We start from the raw sequence: 23,927 nt of genomic DNA, 5'->3' as shown, positions 1-23,927 counted from the left end.
GAGTCAATATGTGATGCCTTATGTGTGCAAAGAGCCACGAAGAACTAGTCAGCAAACAGGTAATTTATGGGTGCAAGAAATTTTGCGAGATCATGAAATTCGGTGTTATGACATGTTTCGAATGGAAAAAGAAATGTTCATGCGATTATGCTCTAAACTGGTCGAACATGGTTTAAAAAATTCCAAGTATCTGGGAGTGGAAGAAATTGTTGGTATGTTTTTGAACACGGTTGGTCATGGACAATGTAATAGGATGATTCAAGAAAGGTTTCAACATTCAGGAGAAACTGTAAGCAGGCATTTTCATAGAGTATTACAGGCTTGCCTTAGTCTTTCCAGGGAATATATCAAACCACTCGATCCTACGTTTTCTGTAACTCACCCAAAAATAAAAAACGATAAACGATATTCGCCATATTTCAATGATGCAATAGGAGCAATTGATGGCACTCATGTACGATGTGTGGTGAGTCTTTCGAAGCAAGACAAATATATCGGGAGAAAGGGATATCCGACACAGAATGTTATGGCTGTATGTGATTGGGACATGTGCTTCACTTTTGTGTTAGCGGGATGGGAAGGTACTGCACATGATGCTCGTGTGTTTAACACTGCTGTCTCAACTCCAGCCTTGGATTTCCCTCATCCACCTCCAGGTATATTTTCAGTAACTTCAATTTTAATTATATCAAATTCATTTGATATTTTCATTAATTTCACAATGTCAACATAATTTCATGATTTATTAGGGAAGTATTATTTGGTCGATGCTGGCTATCCAACTCCACCAGGATATCTTGGTCCGTACAGATGTGAGCGCTATCACCTTCCAGACTTCAGGCGACAACCGGGATTTGAAAATTATAACGAAGTCTTCAATTACTACCATTCAAGTTTGAGGTGCACTATAGAAAGGACTTTTGGGGTGTGGAAGAATAAGTTTCGCATCTTAGAGAAGATGCCAAGTTACAAGTATAAAACTCAAGTCCAAGTAGTTTGTGCTACAATGGCTATACATAATTTCCTCCGAAGAAATTCTGAAACTGATAAAGATTTCATAGAAGCTCAATCTGAAGGTACAATTGACGAAGACAATCATGATGAAGCTGGTGAGACATCCTCTTCAAATTTACCTAGATCAAGACAAATGAATCATGTGCGTGACACAATCAGAGACCAAATTGTATTGAGCATGGCATCCAATTAGTTATTTGATGTATTTAGTTTAAAAATGCTACGTATGTATGACCTCTAATTTACATATTTATCCATTACATATATTTAATTAAGTTTTTTATTATTTTTCAATTTCCTTCTAGTAATAACTTAATTTTTTTTTCTTTTTAATAAATTTTTTTCCAATACTTCTTTTAAAATGGTCACATTATATATATAATTTCTTTATAACAATAAATTAAATTTCCTTATTTTTAATAATTTTATTTTCATTACTTTATTTATGACAAATAGTCACATTATATATATAATTTTTTTATAATACTAAATTAAATTTCTTTACGCCCCATAATTTTTATTTTCCTTACTTCTTCACTTTTAATAATTAAATATCTAATATTAGATATGTGCTATTTAATAGAATTCATGTCCTTTTACGTCATTTTACATTCAAACTTACTTTTACATTTATCATCCAAACAAGTTTCAGCTTCTCAAACTGACTTTTTTCTGAAACCCAATCCAAACATAAATCACATTACCCAATCTGACTTTTACTCAATCTGACTTCTGGAAAAGTCAGATTGAAAAAAAAGCTACTTCTCCACCGCCAATCCAAACACACCCTTAGTTCCTTTTTGTTACCTTGAACTAGTTCCACGTTTCTGGATTGTGCAGTAGTTAAAAGATAGAGATCAGAGCTATAACTCTTATTATTGAGTAATGATATAATAGCGGAACTGGGCCATGATTTCACTGTGTTCTACAGTGTACACACCTGAGTGCGATCAGCTAGAACTAGCTAGAAAGCACAAGTTCATGAATTGGCCAGATTGCTGATATTTGTTGGCATTTTGTCACTTAACATCATTGAACAGCCATTTTGAACCTTTTCTTTGTTGTCCTCTCCATCCTTCTGGAGCCACATGCACCAGGTCATGGCCAACTTTTTTCTGTCGATTTTAATTACTGTGACTCTGCCAACAAGATAAACCAGCAAAAATGTAAGATATATATATATATATATATATATATATATCTTTGAAACCTACGATCAGGTTTCTGTTTGTTATCCAAAAAAGTAGCTGTTTTATGATTCATCAGCAAGAGGGAAACACCAGTTTTAGTTTGTCCAATCTTCTTTCGACGACATATGTACTTGCAAGGTTCCAAGTAAAGCCAAAGCATTCTTCTTAAAGGACAATCGTGGCCAACAACACTCGTCCAGCATTGTACTTCCAAGTTTTGACTACCATATAAATTTCTAAACTAATATGAATATGCCATCGTTTGCATGCACTGCGTTAGGTGAATTTTATGGCGCAGCTTTATCAATATGATTACTGGTAATTCCTTAAACTAAGGTAGTTATACAAAGCAGGTTTTATATGAGTACTGACAAATTGCGAAAGACTAGCCATTCTAATCAAAATCAACATTTGATATGTGATTTGCAACTCCTTTACAAAGTTTTGGTAAACAATATAAATGTAAAATTATTACATCAACACTATTATTTTCTTTTTCTGGTTTGGAGTTCTTGAATGTTCAAGAGATCAAAATCTTCCTGTCAGAATATCAAACCGTACAAGGGCCCATATAATTGAACTGTACAAGATCAGTGATGATGGAAAAATCCACCAAAAAAAGATTCCAACACATATGAGTGGTGGCATGATGGGAATATGGTAAGGTTTGCGCGGCGACTATTTATATTTGTATGTGTGTGGATGGGCAGATGGATCAGCATAAGAGGGGGTTAGCTATTGATGTTCTGTCTGTCAGTTTGATACATTTTCTATATTAAAATGACTGGACAATATTGGAGGTCTTGCCTCGTTCAATTAGCTATTGATGTTAGCTAAGAGGGGGTTAGCTATTGATGTTCTGTCTGTCAGTTTGATACATTTTCTATATTAAAATGACTGGACAATATTGGAGGTCTTGCCTCGTTCAATTATGTCCAATATTCGGGCTTATCTGAAATACTGGTTTTATTGCAGAAAATATTCTCAGCAGTTTAATAGTGTTCCACTATTATATAAACCCCAACCTGTGTGGGTCAGGTATCAATGCTTTTGCTTTTCCGTGCATACTTATTGAGGACGTTTGATTAATGACCTCAGAACTACCCCAAGACAGTAAGTTTTCTCCTGTGAAAGTAATTCAAGAGAAGGAGCCATTCCATTTTTCTCAATTGAATTAACTATAAAAAACATAATACCGTGCCTACAGGCTGTTAGTTCATATTTTTATACTTCTCCGTCGTTTCAAGTCCATTATATCGATTATGTCAAGTTATTTACTGTGTCCTATTTTTAAATTATTAATATTTAATAACATTTTACCCATAAAATAAAAAAGACACGTGGTGGCCATATAAGATTGAAAAAATTGATATAATGGATATGAGGAACTTGCGTTAAATACCAACCAAAAGTAATTATTTTTTAATTAGTAAGCCAGCAAAAAAAAAAAATTCATTTAGTATGAGGTAAAAGCAGGCTACCTTTTCATTTTTGCCCTTAATATCAATCAATAAAAACTTGCTTCTCAGCTGTAATTAATGCTTTATAAAAAAAGTATGATACATCATACAACTAAAGAGGTTCCAAAAGAGCTCTTATAATAGGATGGAAGGAATACTATACCGTCTAGTGCCAACTCCAATGTACAAAGACGTGCGAAATTAAGGCGTCCAAAATGGAAAAAGTAGGCAGAGAAATTAAATCACAAAATGCTCATAATTAGCAAAGAGAGTCAACCCCATGTTGACTGAATCAAACCTACAAGTCAATGATGATAAATCGAAATTGAAGCCGCATGTGCCTTTTAAGAATTTTTTCACAGAGGTGTATATGATTCTGTTGTTCAAAATTAAATCATACAATTTTTGATTAAAAACACATTTATTTAAGAATTAATCATAAGGGACCTACTGACTTAAGTCCCACAATCTTAATTAAAACCACCGACATGCAAGAGTGTATATCTATGGAATAAAATTTTAAATGGCACGAGATTATTATCATATCATGTAGATGAGGAAAACAATATAATTTTCTATGATATTATTTTCTTTTCTTTTGCACCGCCAAACATATCCTCAGGGTCCGCTGAGTTTATCTGCTTAATGGCAAGACAGTGACTTGAAGGGGGAGGAATCAGGTGTCCAATAGACCAATAAGAATACCTTCTCCGGGAAGGACTGGGAACTCCAAAATCCAAGAGACAAATTATAGAGGAGACAAAATTATTATTTGGATTTTACTTTAAAAGAGTTCTAGAAAATAATTGTGAATGGGTTCAAAAGTAACAGGACCACTTTTCAAAGCAGTCGCAGTCACAATTTGTGGGGAAGTGAATTTATAGGACATGAGGCTGGCAGCTTCTGCGTTTTCTTTTCTGGTCATAAATTATAATTGGCATCCTCCTTAATGCCACCACAAAAATACCATATACAGTCCTCACTATGTATTGCTTCCTCGAATCTCCTCAAAAAAGCATAAAGCAGGCAACGAACATTATTTGGTTTATGCTCTTTTTCCTCGCTGCCTTTTGTGTGTGTGTGTGTGTGTGTGAGGGGTATCTTTCATTTAGCATCCCGTTTTTCTATTTTAAAATTTAATATTCCTTTTAATAACGGGCCATAACTTGGGAATCATGTATCCCATGGAGGCCTCACTAATGCCATGACACTTGTTCATCCGGAGTTATATGCCCTTATCCCTATACATCCGAAATTGACGTGTCACCTAAGCATCGGGCTTCTTGTGGGGCTTAGTAATCATGAAGTCAGTGGGCCTTACTTACCCAAATGGGCCAATAGGCCCATAAATTCGGCCCATGTAATCTTTGCTGATTGGTACATAATTATTGTTCAATTTTTTACCCGCTTGGTCGAAAACACTTAAACCAAACCATACGTGATCCTTATTCATCGTTTTTTTTTGTCGTTTTTGCTTTTTGTTTTTTTTTACCGAGACTATATATATATACTACTTCTAATCCTAATTATAAGAGCTAGTTGACTAATTTGAGGAGATTAAGAAAAAAATTAAATTAGTTATTTGTAATAAATAGGTGTTGTCTTTCCTAAAATATCCTTGCTAATTAAGTGTATTGGCTAGAATTATCATTATTAGAAGAACTACCTTAGAAAAAAATATATAAATATGAAAAACAAAATAGATTAGGGTTTTATATTTATAACTAAAATAAAAATAAAATAAATTCGTATATTAAGTACCGAGGCAGTATATATATTCCCACACTGCTATGAATATTCATTGACCATGATTTTCATTGAAGATAAAATAGTGTTAAGAGATTAATAATTTGTTAAAATTTTTTAATATAAGAATTGGTGACTATTTGAAGTTTTGCCGGGGAAATCAAGAAAGCAGTTTTGCTTTCTTTGGTCATCGTCAAGCAAAGGGATTAACTATAAATTCTGGCCATGAATATAAAGAAAAGAATCTCAAAACTTCTAAATTAGGGATCAAAATTCAATCAAATAGGAAGTATGCTGAAGTCCAACATGGATATGGATATTCAAGGGGGAATTCTATGGAGGATTAATCCGCGAGTGGTTGTAAAATGAAACAACATAGAGCCCAGAAATTATGACAACTTTGCACGTTGGCGCGCTTTGTCGTTAAGATCCCAACACTGCCAATCACCCTGTGGGCCCCTGTCCCCTTCTCTCCGCCTGCATTTCCGTTTCCTCTCCATCTGCTTGTCCGAGCGATCACTCATCCTTCACAGAAGCACCACCCCTGGCAGAATCAATGGATGCTCCTTCCCATTTATCATCGCCTTTTTTATGGGTTAATCTTCTCTCATTTTTTATTATTTCCCTCCTTCGTATCATTTTCTTTCCTGTTGCGTTCTTTTTCTTTTTTGGCCACTCTTCGGTTTCCATTATTTGTTATTAGAATTTGGAATCAATTAGATCTGGCCTCCACCTGTGAGAACTGCTTATCGTTTTTCTCATGCCGTAGGGGGCGAAAAGTGGTTCATTGCCTTCATTTCATCTTCTTAGCAACCGTGATAGTCGTTAAAAAAATTCTCTCCTTCAAATGGCAAGCTCGTCTTTCTATTTTCAGGCTTAACGGGATAATCTCAAAGTTCTTGTTGGTCTACTGTAAATTAAAACCTCTTGAAGTTCCAATTGCATGTACAAGTTACCCGTTATACCGGAGCGGACGGAGGAGCGACTGATGGGGGCAGTTTTTTTAGTATTATATGAATTATAACTGTTATCCATGTTTGACCTCTCAAAAATTATGCAGTATTCATGTCTTTCAATCTTCGTCCTTATCATAACAAATTCTCCGCCTCCTACCTGCATATAAACGAATTGCACTTGTTTGTGACTACTTCACTAACAATTAAGAAATAAGAAAGTAACTTACTGAGGAAAACCAAATAAGCTATACTTCACTATTATTCATTATATATTTCCAAACTCACCTTTAAAAATTATGAAATAAAATTCAATTAAAAGGATAGTTTTGTCTATAAAATTGAAAAATACTATATATATTTTAAAAAATAATGTAGACTTCTCAAGAATAAAAATAAAACAAATGAATCAAGCAATTAACTACGAATTTTCCAGTTCTGTTTCCACGCATACTAGTCTGTTTTCTTTTCCCCACAGTTACTTATTACAAAAGAAAAGGTTGTTAAATGCTTTCTGTCAAGCCTTCTTCTCATTCACATTTATGAATTCTAATTATTCTGTGATCCTTACTTGCAGTTCTTAAAGTCAAAAGAAGGATCCAAGAATGAATATTGCAGCCAGGTTTCACGCAATGGATTGTTAATTTGCTTGAGGATTCGGGTTACACGAAAGATCAAGGTGGGAACTTGTAGTTGTTGCAATTACTATTAACTTAATAAAGATAGATGCATGTCCTGCTTATTATAGTATATGCATGCATATGGCAAGTTGGACGGTTTGTTGGTCTGAAATACAGGAGCTAGCTGCTGAAGTTGCCTGATGTGATCCCACATTCAGAGTCAGGCCTGTGGGTATGTTGAATATTGTGCAGGAGATTGCCATCTATATTGATAGGTTTCACAATCTTGACCTTTTTCAGCAGGGGTATGTTTCCACTTCTATTTATCTTCTATTTAACTCTATTAGTTGATAACCTGATATACTATGCTTTTTGTAGATGGTATCAAATCAAGATTACTATGAGATGGGAGAATACCGAATGTGTCTCTTTTGGAACTCCAGCAAGAGTTGTTCAATATGAGGGTAACATTGTTCTGTTTATAATCTATTTTGCTCATCCTTTTTCTGCATCATTATCTTGTTTGTTTTATATTTCTACAAGAGTAAGGTTACGAAACAATCATCTTTTCCTTTCAAGAGTGAAATATGTATAATACCTAACAAGGTGGCATAGAATACTTGCATCTATGACTGAGACATTCTCTCTCTGAGGCAAAGTATCAATTTCGTGTTCTGCAGCCCCCGATATGGGTTCTAGCAGTATATATGGTGCATGGAGGATTGATGATACAGACAACAGTTTCTCAACGCAGCCCTTTCGGATAAAATATGCTAGGCAGGACATTCATTTATGCATGATGATAACATTCAGATTTTTACTTGATGCATTTGAGGTAGGGATCTCTCGTTTTCTACTCTTTCTTGAAGTATAAACAGGAAAAGAAGCCTTGTGAGATGACTGTTGCATGTGGATACCCCGCAACCTGTTAGGAAGACCCTTTAGTCCATATTATCAACAAGGACGGTATCTATGTTTTCTGTAATAGGCTTACAATCATTTACATGCAGGTGTAGACAAGAAAACAACTGGAAAATAATGCAGAATCAAGATAACTAAATCTTGAAAAATTAGAGAGCACCTTGCCATTATTTTTGGCACTCCTTTCTTTAAAATTCAATATTCTTGTAATATTGAACTCGATTGTCTCTTAATCACAGGGCTTGCCTACAACTGCTGTTATTATGAAATTTGAGCTTATGTATGCTCCCACAGTTCGGAATGTGTAAGTGCTAAAACAAACATATTAATTGGCCAAATAGTATTAACCAAAGCAAGCTTTTCCTCTTTGTTGAAATTGTTCACTGATTGGGGTCCAAAATCTACAGTTCTGACTCACAAGCTTTTCTGGATGCATCCTCTTGTGCTGTCCATGAATTTCGACTTCCCCCTAAATCCCTTTCAGGATTGCACTCATACTGTCCTGTCTATTTTGATGCTTTGCATTATGTGCTCGTTGATGTAAGCGTGCACGTCAGTATACTGAAAGCCACTTCTTACCATTCTGCATTGAAGGTACCCAGGTTTGTCTCATGTTCTAAATTTTTGTGTAAATCAGCTTGACTTTGAATTCACCATCGTTATTTCCATTCAATTCCCTTTTAGAGCAAGTGCCCCCCCCCCCCCCAAAAAAAAAAAATCCCTTTTAGAGCAGATTTGATTGCGGTTGTCTTCTTTTGTATGTTTGATTTACATATGGTCACTTGTTTCTCTTGAACCAATTCAGCAATTTTGGCTGCACTGAAGCTTGATCAAAGTTATGGCATGTTGAATCGAGTATGTTATAAACATGGGATATCTCATTTTGGAGACCATTGTTAACTGAGGTGGCTTTGATCAAAATAGCTATTGAAAGCTCTCTTTTTTATTGCTTGATTTGATGTTTTTGCCTTGACCATTTTATTGCCCTTACTAGGTTTCTACTATGATACTTGCTGCTCCCAAGTATAATTTCCAACCTTTATGCTATCACTGTCAATGCAATCACCTTTCAAGAAACGAAAAGTTTATGTCTTCACAAGTGCACCTCCGTACATGCATGTGCTTTTGCATTGCATATGGATTGCAGTTTTGTAATTTATACTTCTTTCTTTCCAAGTTATACCTTGAGTGCTGTATGAACCTTTTTAACCTGAAGATCAAAACATCTCAACCATATTTTGATTTTCAACTGACCGATTATGTTATAGTTTACTGTAATAATGATATTTCATATAGACTAGCTTTATGAAAGGGAGCAGTGCGGGAAAGTGATGGGAGGAACTTTTAGTGAATACTACTTGCTACGTCTGGATACTGGATACAGTCTTAAGTATTTGCTTTTGCATAACATAACTAGACTAGCTTTTAAAAGAATAGCAGCAGAGGAAAAATTAGGCCAACAACAGAGATGGAAGAACAATCTGACGATGAGGATGAAAGGAACTTATGGTAAATGCTACTTACAAGGTCTGGATTATGGATAGTCTTATGCATTTGTTGTTGTATGATGTCTTGCGCCAACAAAGATTAATTTTGAGAAGACAGACTCCCACACACTATTGAAAGTATGTTACTGGCATTGAAAACTGGGGTGAATTTATTCAAAATGCTTTGATCATTGATTCCATGTTGTTTTAATACTATATTCTAGGATTAGGGGCAATGCCACTGTCGATTCTTTTCCATCTTGATATAAATTTTAGTCATTCTTCATGCATTAACAGAATGGTTCGTCTCACTGAACAGGAATTGGGTGGTGTTGTAGATATGAAAGATGCCATGCGCACTAAAGCATTAGTAACTGCTCATGATATATTGCTTGAAGAACTGTTAAAGTTTAGTAAAGCAATTGTTCAAACAATTGATATTTCAGAGTTTGTGTCAAAAGGGAGTAATGTGAAGTTAATAAATTCTGTTCTGCAAGCAAGTCGGGTTACTACCAATGTTGGCGTTTCAGTACAAGGCAAGCCACAAAATGGTCTTGAGGTCCTTACATTTCTTTTTGCGGAGTATTGCTTGTCTTTTTTTTTTTGGACATGTACATCATATTTATGGTTTCATGTTTATTTGTCATTTCTGCTCTTCTTGTACAGGGACTTAATGGTGCTCTGGCTTTTCAGAATGCTGAAGAACTTTGTTCCTTATCAAAGAGTGAACTGTCGGACTGTTTTAATTCTCTGGGAGATCAAATGCTGTACTTATGGAACAAATTTTTAAAGTTTCATAGGTTCACTCTTTATCATTACGATTTTGGCAAGACTTGTGGTTCTCTAAATTTGACATCTGAATCTGATTTGTATTTTAGCTTTTTGAGCTTCATCTTTTAACTAAATTTGAGATAAAAGTATATATTTTTCCTTCTAGGTCTGTTTCTTTCTTATACCATTTAATGAGCAAGCATATGCTACTTCATTTAGAATTCTCATCTAGTTATTACTGGAACAGTTTCTTCTTTCCGAGGGTAGCCAAATCCCCAGCAATACGCGTCTTTTCAGTGGCTGGTTTCAAAAGATGTTTCCATAGGAATGCTTTGAATAACAGCATCCATCCATCCCCATGCTGACATGCATTTGCTAGAGCATTTATAGTGAGACACGATATTGGCTTGCTCAATTGGTTGTTTTTTAACTTGTTCCTAGGGAAAACAAAACAAAAGTTCTAGACTTTTTACGTGATGTCTGGGCTGAGGATCGGAAAGCTGAGTGGTCAATATGGATGCTACACTCTAAGGTAGAGATGCCGCATCACTACATAAAATGTGAGAGTCATGGTTCTTCCAACAAACCTAAGCATAGAAGATTTTCCAGTTCACTAAAGATATCTAATGAGGTAAGCACCTATAGTTTCTGATATCTTTACCCTTCATGGGAAGGAAGGGAGGAGGGGAGGCTTAAGGTAAAACAGGGTGAAATCCTTAATTTTGCCTGTGTTTTTGGCAGCCTCCTCAGACTGCAGCAACACGTGCAGAACTTCATCGAAGGAGCATCACACAAATGAGGGTAAGTTATCACCTGATATATTTTGACTACTGATATCCTGATTTTCATTGACATATGGGTTGTTGATTTGTTAATTCTTCCCTGCAGATCAACAATCGGTCAATTCAAGACATGCATATATTTGGAGATCCTTCACATATGCCCATTGTTGTTGTTGAACGTGTGATGAATGCACCACGGCGCACGATCAGTGATACTTCATACATGAAACATGTTGAGCTTATGGAATCACATAGCCTACAAACACAGCACAACTCTGCTACTGTAGACGACCAATTGGTATCAAAAGTTAATGCTTTTACACTGAAGATTGTTGTCTTCGTACATGGGTTTCAGGCAAGTCGTGCCATCAATTGTGCAAAAAATTGTCTAGCTTTTCATGTATGACTTGAGATTGTTAGTCCTATCCACTTGTTTCAGAGAGGTCGGAGTAATTTAAGTCTATTACTTTATTACGAATTCACGTTGATGAGCAGGATTTTCAAATATGAACAAAGCTAAGTGACCCAAGGGTCCCTGCTTGATAATATTTGAGATCAAACTCGGTGAAAGCTTAGAAGCGAACCTAATATTGAGAAATATATAGTGAAAGTATATGTTGACAATATTAACTTTATCATTCTGATGTGAACATTTTTACGCATACCTTAAATCTAACAGATTTGCAGAGGACCTGGAAGTTTTATAAAATAAGCACAGCTGTTCATGACAATGATTGGCTCTTTCAGAAGAAGTGTGAACTTTCAAGTGAAAATAACAACTATGAAATGAATAAACTATTGTTTAGAATTGTTTATGTGGTCAATATTGGTAAATAAAAGTTGCAGTATTAAAATGCGAAAGCTTGTAACATTATAGGGGCATCATCTGGATCTACAGCTTGTCCGAAATCAATGGCTTTTGATAGATCCCAACATAGAATTTCTGATGTCCGAGGCTAATGAAGACAAAACTTCTGGAGACTTGAGAGAAATGGGGCAAAGGCTAGCTCAGGAAGTTATTTCTTTTCTTAAAAGGAGGATGGACAAAGCATCTAGATCTGGTCACTTGGGAGATATTAGAATAAGTTTTGTTGGGCATTCTATCGGTAATCTCATTATAAGAACAGCAATAGCAGGTAGGTCATAGATTTATATGTGATGCTGTGTTCAAGATCGAATTCTTGTCGCCAGTTTTATTCCTTATGTTTGCAGATAACAGCATGGAGCCATATCTAGGATACCTACATACGTATCTTTCTTTATCTGGTCCACACCTCGGATATCTTTATAATTCAAGCTCCACATTTAATTCGGGATTGTGGCTTTTGAAGAGACTAGCAGAGATACGGTGCATTCATCAGCTCACTTTCACAGATGATCCGGATATCCAAAAGACGTTCCTCTATAACTTGTGTAAGGTATGGAAGGTCTTTACAGAGATTAAGGATCAGATGACATAGGCATGAGAATTTATCATGTCTGACCTTGCATGCCAAGTTTCTGTGAAGAATGAGTTATTCATTATTATATTATATCACGCGGGTCATTGTAAATGCACTAATATTTTAAGGTGACTGAAAAAGAAGGATTAAACAAACACTTTTTATTTGAAAGTGTTTTTTTTTCTTTCAAAATAATCATTTAGATTTTAGAGAAAATAGATCTTAACTTAGTTTTGACCCACTAATTGATTCTCTGCAAAGTTCTGACACACATTTCAAAAACAATTAAAAAATCTGATTTCTTATTCTAATCAATTTCAAAATCTTAAACAAACACCTTAAAACATTTTGTTTAAAAACGATTTTTTTTCATTTAAAAAAGTTTAAACAAAAGGGCCCTATATTTTGCATTTTTTACTTCTGAAGTATAATTTTGTCTAGCTCGAAATTAATGTGTGGATTTGAATCCATAAAAAATAAGGACGAGGATTTTTTTTGTGATATAAAATTTAGATAAGTTTGATTTCAAAATTTACTAAGATACTTAATAAAGTCATTTCAAATGTGAATATGGGACGGTCTTTTGTCACGGTGCCGATGCAGAATGTGTATGCAGTCACTTCGCTTTAGTTTCTAATGCAGTTCTTTTCCCACCTTTTTTCCTTTTTACAGAAGAAGACCTTGTACCATTTCAAGCATATTATATTGGTTTCTTCCCCTCAGGTATTTTCTTATGTCGGGATTATTCAAATTATCGTTGGAAATGTCTTTATTCTGCTGGATTATCATATATTAAGATCATGATTGGGAGAATGGGCTTAAGAGTGAGATCGTAACTTACTTCATGGATGCCGTTACTTATCAGGGCATGTGAATCACACTCTTACATCGACATAAAATTGTAAACTTTACAAGTTGCGTGTTCTTCATCCTTGTAATCACAGATAGCACCGAAATAGGCTTCTCAACTCAAAACTACTCATTTCTGTCATTTAAAATTAAGTTAACATTTCAGTATTGGAAGCCTTACTTCAAATTCATTTTGTGGGGGTTCTTTCGTCGCTGGTGATGCATTGTTCAGGACGGTTATGTGCCGTACCACTCTGCTAGGATTGAATCGTGTCAGGCAGCTTCACATGACACTTCAAAGAGGGGAAGAGCGTTCCTAGAGATGTTGAACAATTTGTTGGACCAAATCCGTGCCAATCCCTTGCATCATCGAGTGTTTATGCGTTGTGATGTCAATTTTGATACGACTGCCTTGGGGAAGAATTTTGACTCCTTCATTGGCAGGGCTGCTCATATTGAATTTCTCGAGTCTGACATTTATGCCAGGTTCATTATGTGGTCTTTCCCACAGTTTTTTCGCTAACAATTTCTCCACTTTGCCCTCTCTTCAATATTCAGGGGTGATCTCAAATTGATGTCAGGGGCTTAAAACAAATGCATCAGTTTGCAGTGCACTACGTCTAATCTGTATTCTTTCTCCCACTTGGAAATTTCTGTCAAATTGTATACATATTTTTTTAGGACGTGTTCCGAGGAACCAACTGATATTATCATGTTAGGTTACACAACTGGAAGTCAGTAATTGTTTCCCTCTTTCTGTCGCTTCATTTTCCTCTCCCTCTCTCCCCCTTCTCCTCAAACGAACAGGACTACATTAGTTTTTCCATCCATAATGACATGACTTTCTCCCCATATTCCTCGCTGTGACGCATATGGTAGTCGATTTCTCTGCCTTTTCTTTCATTAAACGAAACTTCTGTTATTATCGAGGGGCTGGATTAAACTCAAATGGTAAAAGGTTTATTGCTTGTGCAATCCTACGCCGTGGCGTCGTTTGTCATACTGGGTGAACAGTATCATAGGATCTTGTCTACGATTTTCACTTGTGTGGTGGTTTAGCAGCCACACTAATTTTAACTTGTATGTGATGGAACTAGCTAACTAACGAACCTTCCCCACTTCATTAGATTCAACTCCTATTGGAGCTGCATTTACAACTATCGGTAGCTGGCCCTACATCGCACATGGGCGTATTGCAGAAAACGTTTCTCAGCCGCCAACCATCACTGAATCCCGATAATGAAAACTGAGACATTTCTGAGATATAGAATAGAACAATCTCGTCCAAAGGCTGTGGGATCTTATGCTATTGTGGTCTGAACGTTTGCTAATGACAATTGAATATGATTTAAGTAATAAGATTGAGCAATGCTTTTGATTCAATCACTGATCACTGATTTATCTGAGTAGCGTGGAATGATTTTAGTTTCTGAAACTCAACAAAGGGAAGGAATCTACCATTCCCCGTAAACGTAACCAAACTTAGGGCTCAAGAGCCAGCTAGATCATTAACTTGGTGCCGGAGGCTGCACATTTTTTCCCATAAGGAACACCAATAACAAAAAATGACATCAATCCAAAAGGAAGAGGAACTTAAAAAGAAAAAAAGGAAAAAAAAAAAAAAAAAAAAAAAAAAAGACGTCCTAAATTGCATGTTACTGTTCCACGATATTCATCTCCATCACTATCCTCTTCCTCGGCAGTCAGCAGAGTCAGCCCCAACTCTAGCGTACATCGTTTTCCAAAATACCAAGGTCCTCAAAAGGCCTTTCTAAACTTCACGTCCTCCCCAATATACTAAAACACAAATGTACGTTTAGAGTGCGTGGCATCAAACTCGTGAATCTTCCAAAAGAAAACTCCACCAAGTTGAAGATCACACACACAGCCCTCTACGCCTGACCAGGATACCTCCTAGGACAACGGTCAGGTTGTTAATCAGTGCCCCTCTAAAACCCAGCCAATGTTGCATTTAGAGTTTCACAGATTGATATTTCACTTGTACGTTAACAAAACACTACACAAGTTTATGCACTGTGAGGTAAGGAAGGAAACTAATACCGCCAATGAGCGTATACTTGCAACTTAATCTAGCCCCCACCCCTGTGCCTGTCGAGAAATCGATCGCAACCTAAACACACCACAAAGGTAATAGATGTTCAACTACAGAGTTTCCAATAGGCAATTTTTAGCCATCAGACTGATTGTCTTTGTCACAATGCTACCAGCAGATCATAAAATAGAAAATAAAAACAATAAGGGGTAATTTTGAGAACAGCAGCAACAGAAAAGAAAAAAGCAGATGTCAGTCATGTCAAAGTACAAGACACTAAGACAACAAGAAAGCATCCATCTGCACCATCAATATTAAAAATTGGTTCACCAAGAAGGTTGATGGATCGCATCGTCATAAAAAAATGAACGACCCAGAAGGCTTTCGCACATCTCCAGTCATGGCAAATTCTTGTCAATAATCAAGAATTATTCGGGAAACTTGTACATGACGAGGGTAGATCAGCACACGGCATCTCATATGATGAAGGTCGGACATATTCAGGCACATATGATAAGAACATCATGATCCATGAAAATTACTAATGTAAATATGGAGTAAACAAATCCTATAACTGAGAGCATATGGTACTATGGTGGTTACTTTTGCTGAAACTGCAGAATTCGCCAATCTTAGACTACCACTGTATAATTCATTAAACTTCAGTTCCTCCTGTAACTGGTTTTTATAATCCTGTGACTAATGCATCCAGAAAGATACCAGCAAATCAATAAGAAAGTGAATGAATGAAAATGAAGTAATTAACAGTGAAATAGACCATTCTCATTGTTTGCAACAGTGAAGACTTAAGCCATTCCACGAAAGAACGAAAAAATCTAAATACGATATACCAAAGTCTTGCATGATTCGCTAACGGAAACTTTGCATTTGAAAATGGAGTTATCCATTAAGCAACGATTGATCTCAAAACACAATTGAATTCCATGCTTCTCTTCAAAGTACTTACTTCAGATAGTAGTTCCACTGTGCCCATAGTTATAGGAGAGAAATTACCAGAAAGACAACATCATGTACAAGATTGTCAGATCCGATCTTGTGAAGTTGCTTGCATGCTTCAAGCCAAGTGATATTCTTTAATTATTGGTCAACTTGCACCAGAACAGACTTTAGAGGGCAGCATTTTGGAAGATGCGCTTTTCCATTTTCCTTATCCCATATTAAATATGCATTAAATTGATCTTAATATTCAAATTAAGCATTGCTTGATTACTTTCTATGCGCTAAGTTTTCTCCCAGCATGCATCACTCACAGAGAAGGGGAAATTTGCGCAAGGATTCCTCTCTAATAGCATCTCTTCTAGTAAGATATTTCTCCAGTGAAGGCTATATACACAAATCCCAACTTCTTCACCACTAATAACAACGCATTAGAAAATGGCAATTTCGCCGAGTCCTAGGATTGTCAATGATATGTGGTGGCCGAAGAGATCAAATTTTACTAAACTGCAACTTCAAGCATCTAAACCTTTCAATTAACTAATGTTGCCACAATATTGACCAAATCCATGCAAATTCTTCCACAATCAAATGTGTTGTTTTCCGTTCTTGGATGAATTAAAGATATTAAAATGAAAAAAAATTGATTATCTACAGGCAAAGTAATAATAACAAGAAAGCACAAAAGCAGGGTATATCATTGTTATTCTTTTACGTGTGTGATATTCTGCCACAAAATTTGTGAAAGCTAAATTGTCATGAGTGAGAATTTTGTAGAATTTGGTCAACATCGTTGTTGCAACATCAATTATTGGTCAGGATGCACATGTTCAAAGCAGCAATATAATGGCAAAATTTGACCCCCTACCACACAAAATGAGATTTGTACAGTAGCGAGGTAGGGATGAAGTGCAAAAGTCACATTACTTTTTTTTTGGTCAATCAATTATTAATGATCAAAACTACAGATTTGACCACACAACCTCCATTGGAGAAATGTCCCAGTAAGAAAAAACGAAATATGTTTCTACTCATGAGCCTTTACAAAATGGTCTATAACGTAGGGAAACTTACCACAGTTTAAAGCGCTGTAACAAACTGGTAATTTTATGGCTCACAATTCCCTCTAGATGGGTGCTTCGAAACCGGCTCCAAGGTGGGCAGATGTTGAATCATCCTAAGAGCTACCACTACAATCCAGTATAGTAGCGCACGATGTGACCCAAAAACCTTAAAGAATATAACAAGAAAAGGGTAAATTTCCTCGCCGATTAAGATCCTATTGATATGCCATCATAATCATGAACCTTAATGCTGCCGTGAGGTAAGTATGTCCCTGATATGTTTGGGGTTTTTTGGCAGCGTTAATCCAAGTATCTTAGTAAAATCACATTGTAGGTGAATAAAATAGAAAATATTTACCCTTCTGAACATGCTCAGTCCGAGTCAGGCCCTCTTCAGACAGATTCACAAAGAACAAGGTCATGCAAGTCCCACTTGAGTCAAATCAAGCTGAGGATGCTCCACTTATGCATAAAAGTGAAACAGTGATCCCTATCAAGTCCAATATGCTCCCTGACTCATTATAGGACCACACTTACCACATGATTTTGTTTTTTGGCCCTATTTCCGACCACCATCCACTATCCCCACAGAATGGAAAAATAACTGACAAACACTGTTCTGAAACGATACTTGAAGCTCGAAGGAATTGTTTAATCTCTGAGTTGTCTCCAAATTTGGGAGAACCTATACCGTCTCCAACAAACCCAGAAAATAATACTCTTGGACGGTGCAGCCCAACAAAACAAGACGAACTAAAGGAGCATAGACGCAAAGCAAGCGAGAAGTACCAAAAATTGAAAACAAAAAAGAAAGAAAGAGAACAAAGAACAGTGAGTTGATACTTGATAGGACAAATAACTCTGTAGGAAAAAAATCAAGAAAAACATATACAAATAACAATCTCATAGTCAAGACCATTAACTATGGAAAATGGGTACAACATTAAGGATACAAAAAAGTGAAAGTCAATGAATGACCAAAATCCTCCATATACTGTCCTGTTCTTGGCATTTCAATATAGGATAACAGAAAACCAGATCGATGACGAGTCTTATGCTCTCCTCTGTCTTCCTTTAAGGTCTCAGGTTGCCGCAAAACAAAAGGGGAGAAAGGAGTAGAAGTGTAGAACACAACCAAAAAAAAAAAAAAAAAAACCAAAGAAAGACGAGGGATTAAACGCATAGGGGAAAAAAGTTTTTTTTCCAGCAGCCTATGATGGAAAAGCGAAAAGAAAAGAGACGAGGTATATTTTAAGATAAATATATATAATATATATTGCCTGGCTCCATCCTGTCTGCCTTTTAGGACCCAGTGAGAAGCGAGAAGAGAACACAAACAGCCACATTGTAAAGCTCTCATCTAAGAATGGATTTAGAAAGGGAGAGTGAGGCCGGTAACTCTCTGGGAGGAAGAACATAATGGCGTTGATTGCATGAGAGGGAAGAGAGGATCACGTCGTCTTCGTCGATGGCCATTGAAGACAGGAACGGGAGCCAAAGGCGCGCCTTTGTTCTTTCTTCCCTCACAGAGAGAGAGAGTAAAGAGTAAAGAGGAATGTGGATTGGTGGGGGAAAAGGGGGGATGAGGCTTTTTAGGAATGGAGGGAGAGAAAGGCGTTTTTCAACTTTCTGAGTGTTGCTGTTTGTGGAAACGCTCACCGTTTGGTGTGTCCTGTCTTGGGCTCCAATCGCTGCTTCTCTTTATTTGCCCCTTTCACATCGAAACCATACAAATTAATATCACCAAACAAACCAACAATGCCAGCCTGAAGGAATTTGATGCCTCCTTCCACCCATGCGTCCCTTTTCCCCCCATTTTCACTGTCTTGTGACGTCACTCCCACCCTCCTTCCCTGCCCTCCTTCCTTTTCTGGTATACGAGTACAAGTAGGAAAAATTGCATCTTTTGTTTTTAAATTTTAAAATATATATTTTGGCGGCTAATATTGACAAAATATTCTAAAATCCTAATATATTCAGTTTAATTTTAGAAATAAAAATAATTGAATTAAAAGATCTAAAGCATAGCATTTGAGATGAAGGAGTGTTTTATTTGGATATGCGTCCTCCTTTGGATGGTTGACCGTAGTTCATCGCAACAGTTAAACACGCGGGCCACAAATGAGTTATGAGAGCTTTTTTCAGGCCTTGGCTGTCAATATCAATCTCTCCATGCGTGATGCACCCTCTTCTGTTCATCTGTACACTCACGTATTTTAAGGGCAAATATAATTTACAAACCATCCTCCTTAAATGTACAAATTAGCGAAATTACAACTGCTATCTCCTGTCTAGAATATAAAGAGCACAGGGTTGATTATATATATACACATATAAATTTGACCAACATACATATAAGTTATTCGTTGGATCATAAATTGTTATTCTCCTTCAACAATTCAATTCTATAATCATTAAATTATTATTACCTCCTGTTTTTGATATAAAAGTCTATTTAATTTTTATTTTAGTCCTAAAAATAAGATCTCAACCCACTCTATCTCTCATATTTATTCATTTTTCTTTTAAAGTAGTCCTTGTAATAATAATAATTCTAGTCAATACACTTGATTAACAATGATAGCTTAGAAAAGATAACACTTATTTATTATAAATAACTAATTACTTTAATCTACTCAAATTAGTCAACTGCTTTTTATATTAAGGACCGAAGATAATAGTTTTTGTCAAGATTTACAATCTAATTGACATTAACTTAACTAATTTTTTTAATTCACTCAAATTTTTTTTTAACCAGGGGAAAAATTATGAATTTGATAGATAGAACGTATACTAGAACTAGTAGTTCTTACTTCGAGGCATGGCATGGGCGCGGGCGCCCCCTTGTTGCGTATGTCCTAGAAAAAGTCAAACAAGAAAAGTGTTGGATTTGGATTTTTTTTAATTTATAAAAGCAGGCGGTATTACGCAATTGTATCATGGAAGTAGGGGTGTGCATGGACCAGACTGGACCGGGTTTGTTATCAACCCGAAGTCTGGTCCAATAAAGACCTCGGGCTGAAAAAGACAGCCCGAGGTCTGGTCCAGTCCAATACCAACCCGAGGTCGGGTTGGACTGGACTTGGTCCTCTGGACTGCCTGGACTGGTCCAGGCAGTCTATGACCTAAATTTAATTTTTTTAAAAAAAATTTTTTTCCTTCAATAGGAGACAAGATTGTAACTTATTATATAAAAAAGTTCATCAAATTTAATCATTCTCTTTCAATTTCCCAATAATGTCATGTTTTATTAATTAATCCTCATTAATATAGATCTTATATTATAGAAAATATATACGCATGCTCATTACTTAGGAAGTTAATAAATAAATCTTGATTATTTGAATAGACAAAAAACTTATCTAGAAAAATTAAACCAAATTAAAATTATATAAATAATAATTAAAAAAAACCGGACTAGACTGGACTGGATTAACTAGTCTGAGGGGTCAGTCCTTAGTCCAGTCCAGCCCGATGAGACTAGTCCGGTCCAGTCTGGTCTAGTCTTGTTTCGGGCTAATTTTTTCTGGACCGGACTGGACCGGGTTTACTCGGGTTGGACTGGACCATACCGGACCACCGGGTTTTTGCACAGCCCTACATGGAAGTGCGGTGCCTTGCAATAAAACTTGATTATATATCTTCCTGTTCTCAATATATAACTTAATTATTGAGTTTTTTTTTTAAATATAAAACTTATTTATTATATTTATCAATTTTCTCTAAATTATTTCTATAGATATTCCCTCAGCCATAATCAAGTAGAAGATGGAGAGAGGGTATTAAGAAAGATAATTATGGTATTTTAGAAAAAACGTGTCATATTTCTTATAATTAACTAACTTATCTAACTTTGTTAATTTAGTCAAATTAGTTAAACGGGTCTTATATTAAGAACAGGAGGAGTATATAGTGAAATTGTTTAATAAATAAATAATTCTATTTCTATGTTTAAAGAGAAAGTTGATCTTAAATCCTGTTCATTTAGCTATATATTAAATGACAGGGAGTTTGGATATCCTTATAATCAATTGGAAAAAAAAAAGTATTTATATGCAAGTTAAGAGAAAACTCCTCTTATATATTTATTCCAAATGTCAAAAATTACTTTTTAAAAACCAATTCAGAATCAAAGTAATAATAAACGAAATGAGAGACGGGGGGCCTGGTGGGCTGCCCCTGCCCCGCTCTCGGATATTTATGCGCTACCCATAGTCATAGACGAGAGCTGTTTTGTTTCTATATTTGCAGTCTGCTTCCCTCTGTTGTCGTGCGCTTTGCCTTCAACGCCACGCAACTACCTTCTTCCCCCTTTCTTATTTCCCTCTTCCATTATAAGCGCACTTTATTTATATATGCTTTTATAAAATTAAGTAAATTTGACCACAAAATATAATAAAATAAAAAGGACAAATAATTAATATTTTAATGTTAAAAAAAGAGAGCAGAAAACGTCTCGAAATCCTGAATTCAACGCATAAGTTTTTTGGCCTTATATTTAGAAAGAATGGAAAAAGGGAACACGAATAATTCGTGGGAGGGGCTGAGGAGGGCTAAGCTAAGAAATGACATCTAAAAAAACGGCATTGAATGAGCTTGGATGGGTTTATATTTTTGAGGTCCTGATTGGCCCCCCAGATATTAAGGTTTTGTTAATGTATCTTTGCTAACTGTTGAATGAATGAATGATCCCTCCCACGTCGTGGCCAGATAAAAAAAACAGGTTGTCTTCTGCCTTATTATAGCAATTCCAAAGACACGGAAATACTCATTAATAGTAGCATTTATTTTCCCACCTTTAAACATGTCCCATCCCTCTGAAAGAGCCTTCTCCTGAAGTGGCCGCTCTTTTCTCTTTGCGGGCTGCTAAGTTTGGGGCTTTCCTGAAAGCATTGGGCTCGTGATTTAAAATCTGGAAGATATTGGGCCTCAAAGCAAATGGGAACCTGGACTGGGCCTCCAAGGAAGCATTATGCGGCCGGGCGCTCTGAATTAATACTCATGTCACTGTTAGCCATGCACGTTCCACGTACGAGACTTTGCGAGAGCTTAAGAAGTATGTGGGGGGAAAGTTCAGACCCATTTTAAATTCCCTTAATGTGGGTGCTCCACTAATTTTGTTCTCAAAGAAGTGAGCGAACAATTATGACGGGGATCATGAAGTCTCGAATAAATTGGCAAGCTTGGCGTATTCAATTTTGAAGTGATTGAAATCGGCATTACGTCGAAAGATGTCACCTTGGTCATATTTATTGATTGTCCCTTGGCACTTTGACAGCATTATATTATTTTAACAGATAATGTTATGTGCAGTGTCCATATTAGCTGGTTGGATTGGCAGGTATTTCTTCTTAAACCAAAGTTTTAAATTGTACGATTGAGGGGCCACTTTGAATTCAGATACAACCACATTTTTGCTGTAGTAGCAGCAGGAACCTTGTTCCTGAATCAAAACATCGATAAGTTTTTATTTTTCTTCATATTTTTATTTTCCTTTTCTTTTGAATGCTGCAACGGTTTGATTCAGTAAATGTCCCGGTCTCACACACACGTATATTCCTCCCTTCTGGGCTACACTGATATCTGACTTGTCATGAACAAAGATGATATATGATATCTAGAATATTCGCTGACTTAATACTATGCCGGTGTCCTTGTGTCTCAATTCCTGGCCCTTTTGCTTGTACTTATGGCGGACATTGCGCATGTTCTGGAATTAGCTTCTTGGCCACAGTGAATTAGTCAAAGCAGGCTTTGATCCTTTTGTCTTGACATTGATTTCTTTATTATTATCGAAGCTTCTTACTTTTTTCTTCATGGGCTTTCCACCACTCCCAAAGAAATAATTTTCCTTTTCTTTGTGAACCCCATTCTTCTAAAGGTGACCCCGCCATCCACCCATACAGAGACATAATACACTGGGAGTTGCAGCCGCACGTGTGAACCAGAACATGCATATATACTTTCGTGTCAAAGGAAACAATAATGTGTCCATGTCCCTGTGCTTCCTGCTTTTACAGTTTTCCTCCTGTAGAGTTTTTGACCACCACAAAACCTTACCTTCCACACAACATGTCTTGGGTTTCCCTTAACGATGTGTTTAGATCCCTCATAGTGTAATTGCATATAATTTTCTACTCAGAATGCTTGACATTATCATTGCAATAAGCTAGTGTTTATGGCAATGGAATACTGATAACTCACTTAAAATTTTCTATAATAAACTAAGCAGGAATCGAGCTTGTGAGTGGAGATTCATGCATCACAATGTAAGGTAAGGCTTGGAAGATGCTCCTGTCAAGCCACACGCGCGCTTCAGTTCTCAAAGAACAATCAGAGTCTCCACCAAAAGCAATAAAGAGGGAGAAAATAATTAAAAACTTGATTGACATTTCTTTTTTCCCCCACTTTTTCCAAGCTAAAATGGGGACATGATTCTTCACAATAGATTTTCCCATTCATCTTTTCTGACTGTTAGCTTCGTAAGGGGCCCTCAGCTTACAAATTATCCTCCATTCCATTGTATCTTTAACCAAGGACTGAAAAGTAAAAAATCATCAGAGCAAGTTGGCGAACGATATCAGGTGTGAGACTATGAAATATGGATCCTGTGTTGTA

General features: G+C 36.2%; 1 protein-coding gene across 1 annotated transcript; it reads left to right on the top strand.

Annotated features, from left to right (window-relative positions):
- The first annotated feature begins 6,723 nt into the window (after positions 1 to 6,723).
- LOC114757257 (protein FAM135B-like) lies at positions 6,724 to 14,000 on the top strand. Its single transcript, XM_028946251.1, has 15 exons — positions 6,724 to 7,042; positions 7,161 to 7,288; positions 7,362 to 7,447; positions 7,664 to 7,818; positions 8,144 to 8,208; positions 8,312 to 8,498; positions 9,711 to 9,950; positions 10,058 to 10,191; positions 10,604 to 10,793; positions 10,904 to 10,963; positions 11,051 to 11,299; positions 11,822 to 12,080; positions 12,157 to 12,362; positions 13,059 to 13,109; positions 13,468 to 14,000. The coding sequence occupies exons 2-15, from the start codon at positions 7,218 to 7,220 to the stop codon at positions 13,756 to 13,758; spliced, it is 2,244 nt and encodes a 747-aa protein (XP_028802084.1). The 5' UTR covers positions 6,724 to 7,042; positions 7,161 to 7,217; the 3' UTR covers positions 13,759 to 14,000.
- The last annotated feature ends 9,927 nt before the right edge of the window (positions 14,001 to 23,927 follow it).

The sequence above is a fragment of the Neltuma alba genome, unplaced genomic scaffold (assembly GCF_004799145.2).
Source record: "Neltuma alba isolate B1F8T4 unplaced genomic scaffold, ASM479914v2 tig00010592_pilon, whole genome shotgun sequence".
NCBI classification, from domain to species: Eukaryota; Viridiplantae; Streptophyta; class Magnoliopsida; order Fabales; family Fabaceae; genus Neltuma; species Neltuma alba.
The sequence above is the reverse complement of the archived record's forward strand: the minus strand, read 5'-3'. Positions and strand labels throughout refer to the sequence as shown.

Bases quoted from the DNA above. Each gene is read 5' to 3' on its own strand.
- LOC114757257 (XM_028946251.1), top strand. From the start codon at position 7,218: ATGTTGAATATTGTGCAGGAGATTGCCATCTATATTGATAGGTTTCAC. The intron at 7,289-7,361 runs GTATGTTTCCAC...TGCTTTTTGTAG, and splicing joins CTTGACCTTTTTCAGCAGGG to ATGGTATCAAATCAAGATTA. The intron at 9,951-10,057 runs GTCCTTACATTT...CTTCTTGTACAG, and splicing joins AGCCACAAAATGGTCTTGAG to GGACTTAATGGTGCTCTGGC.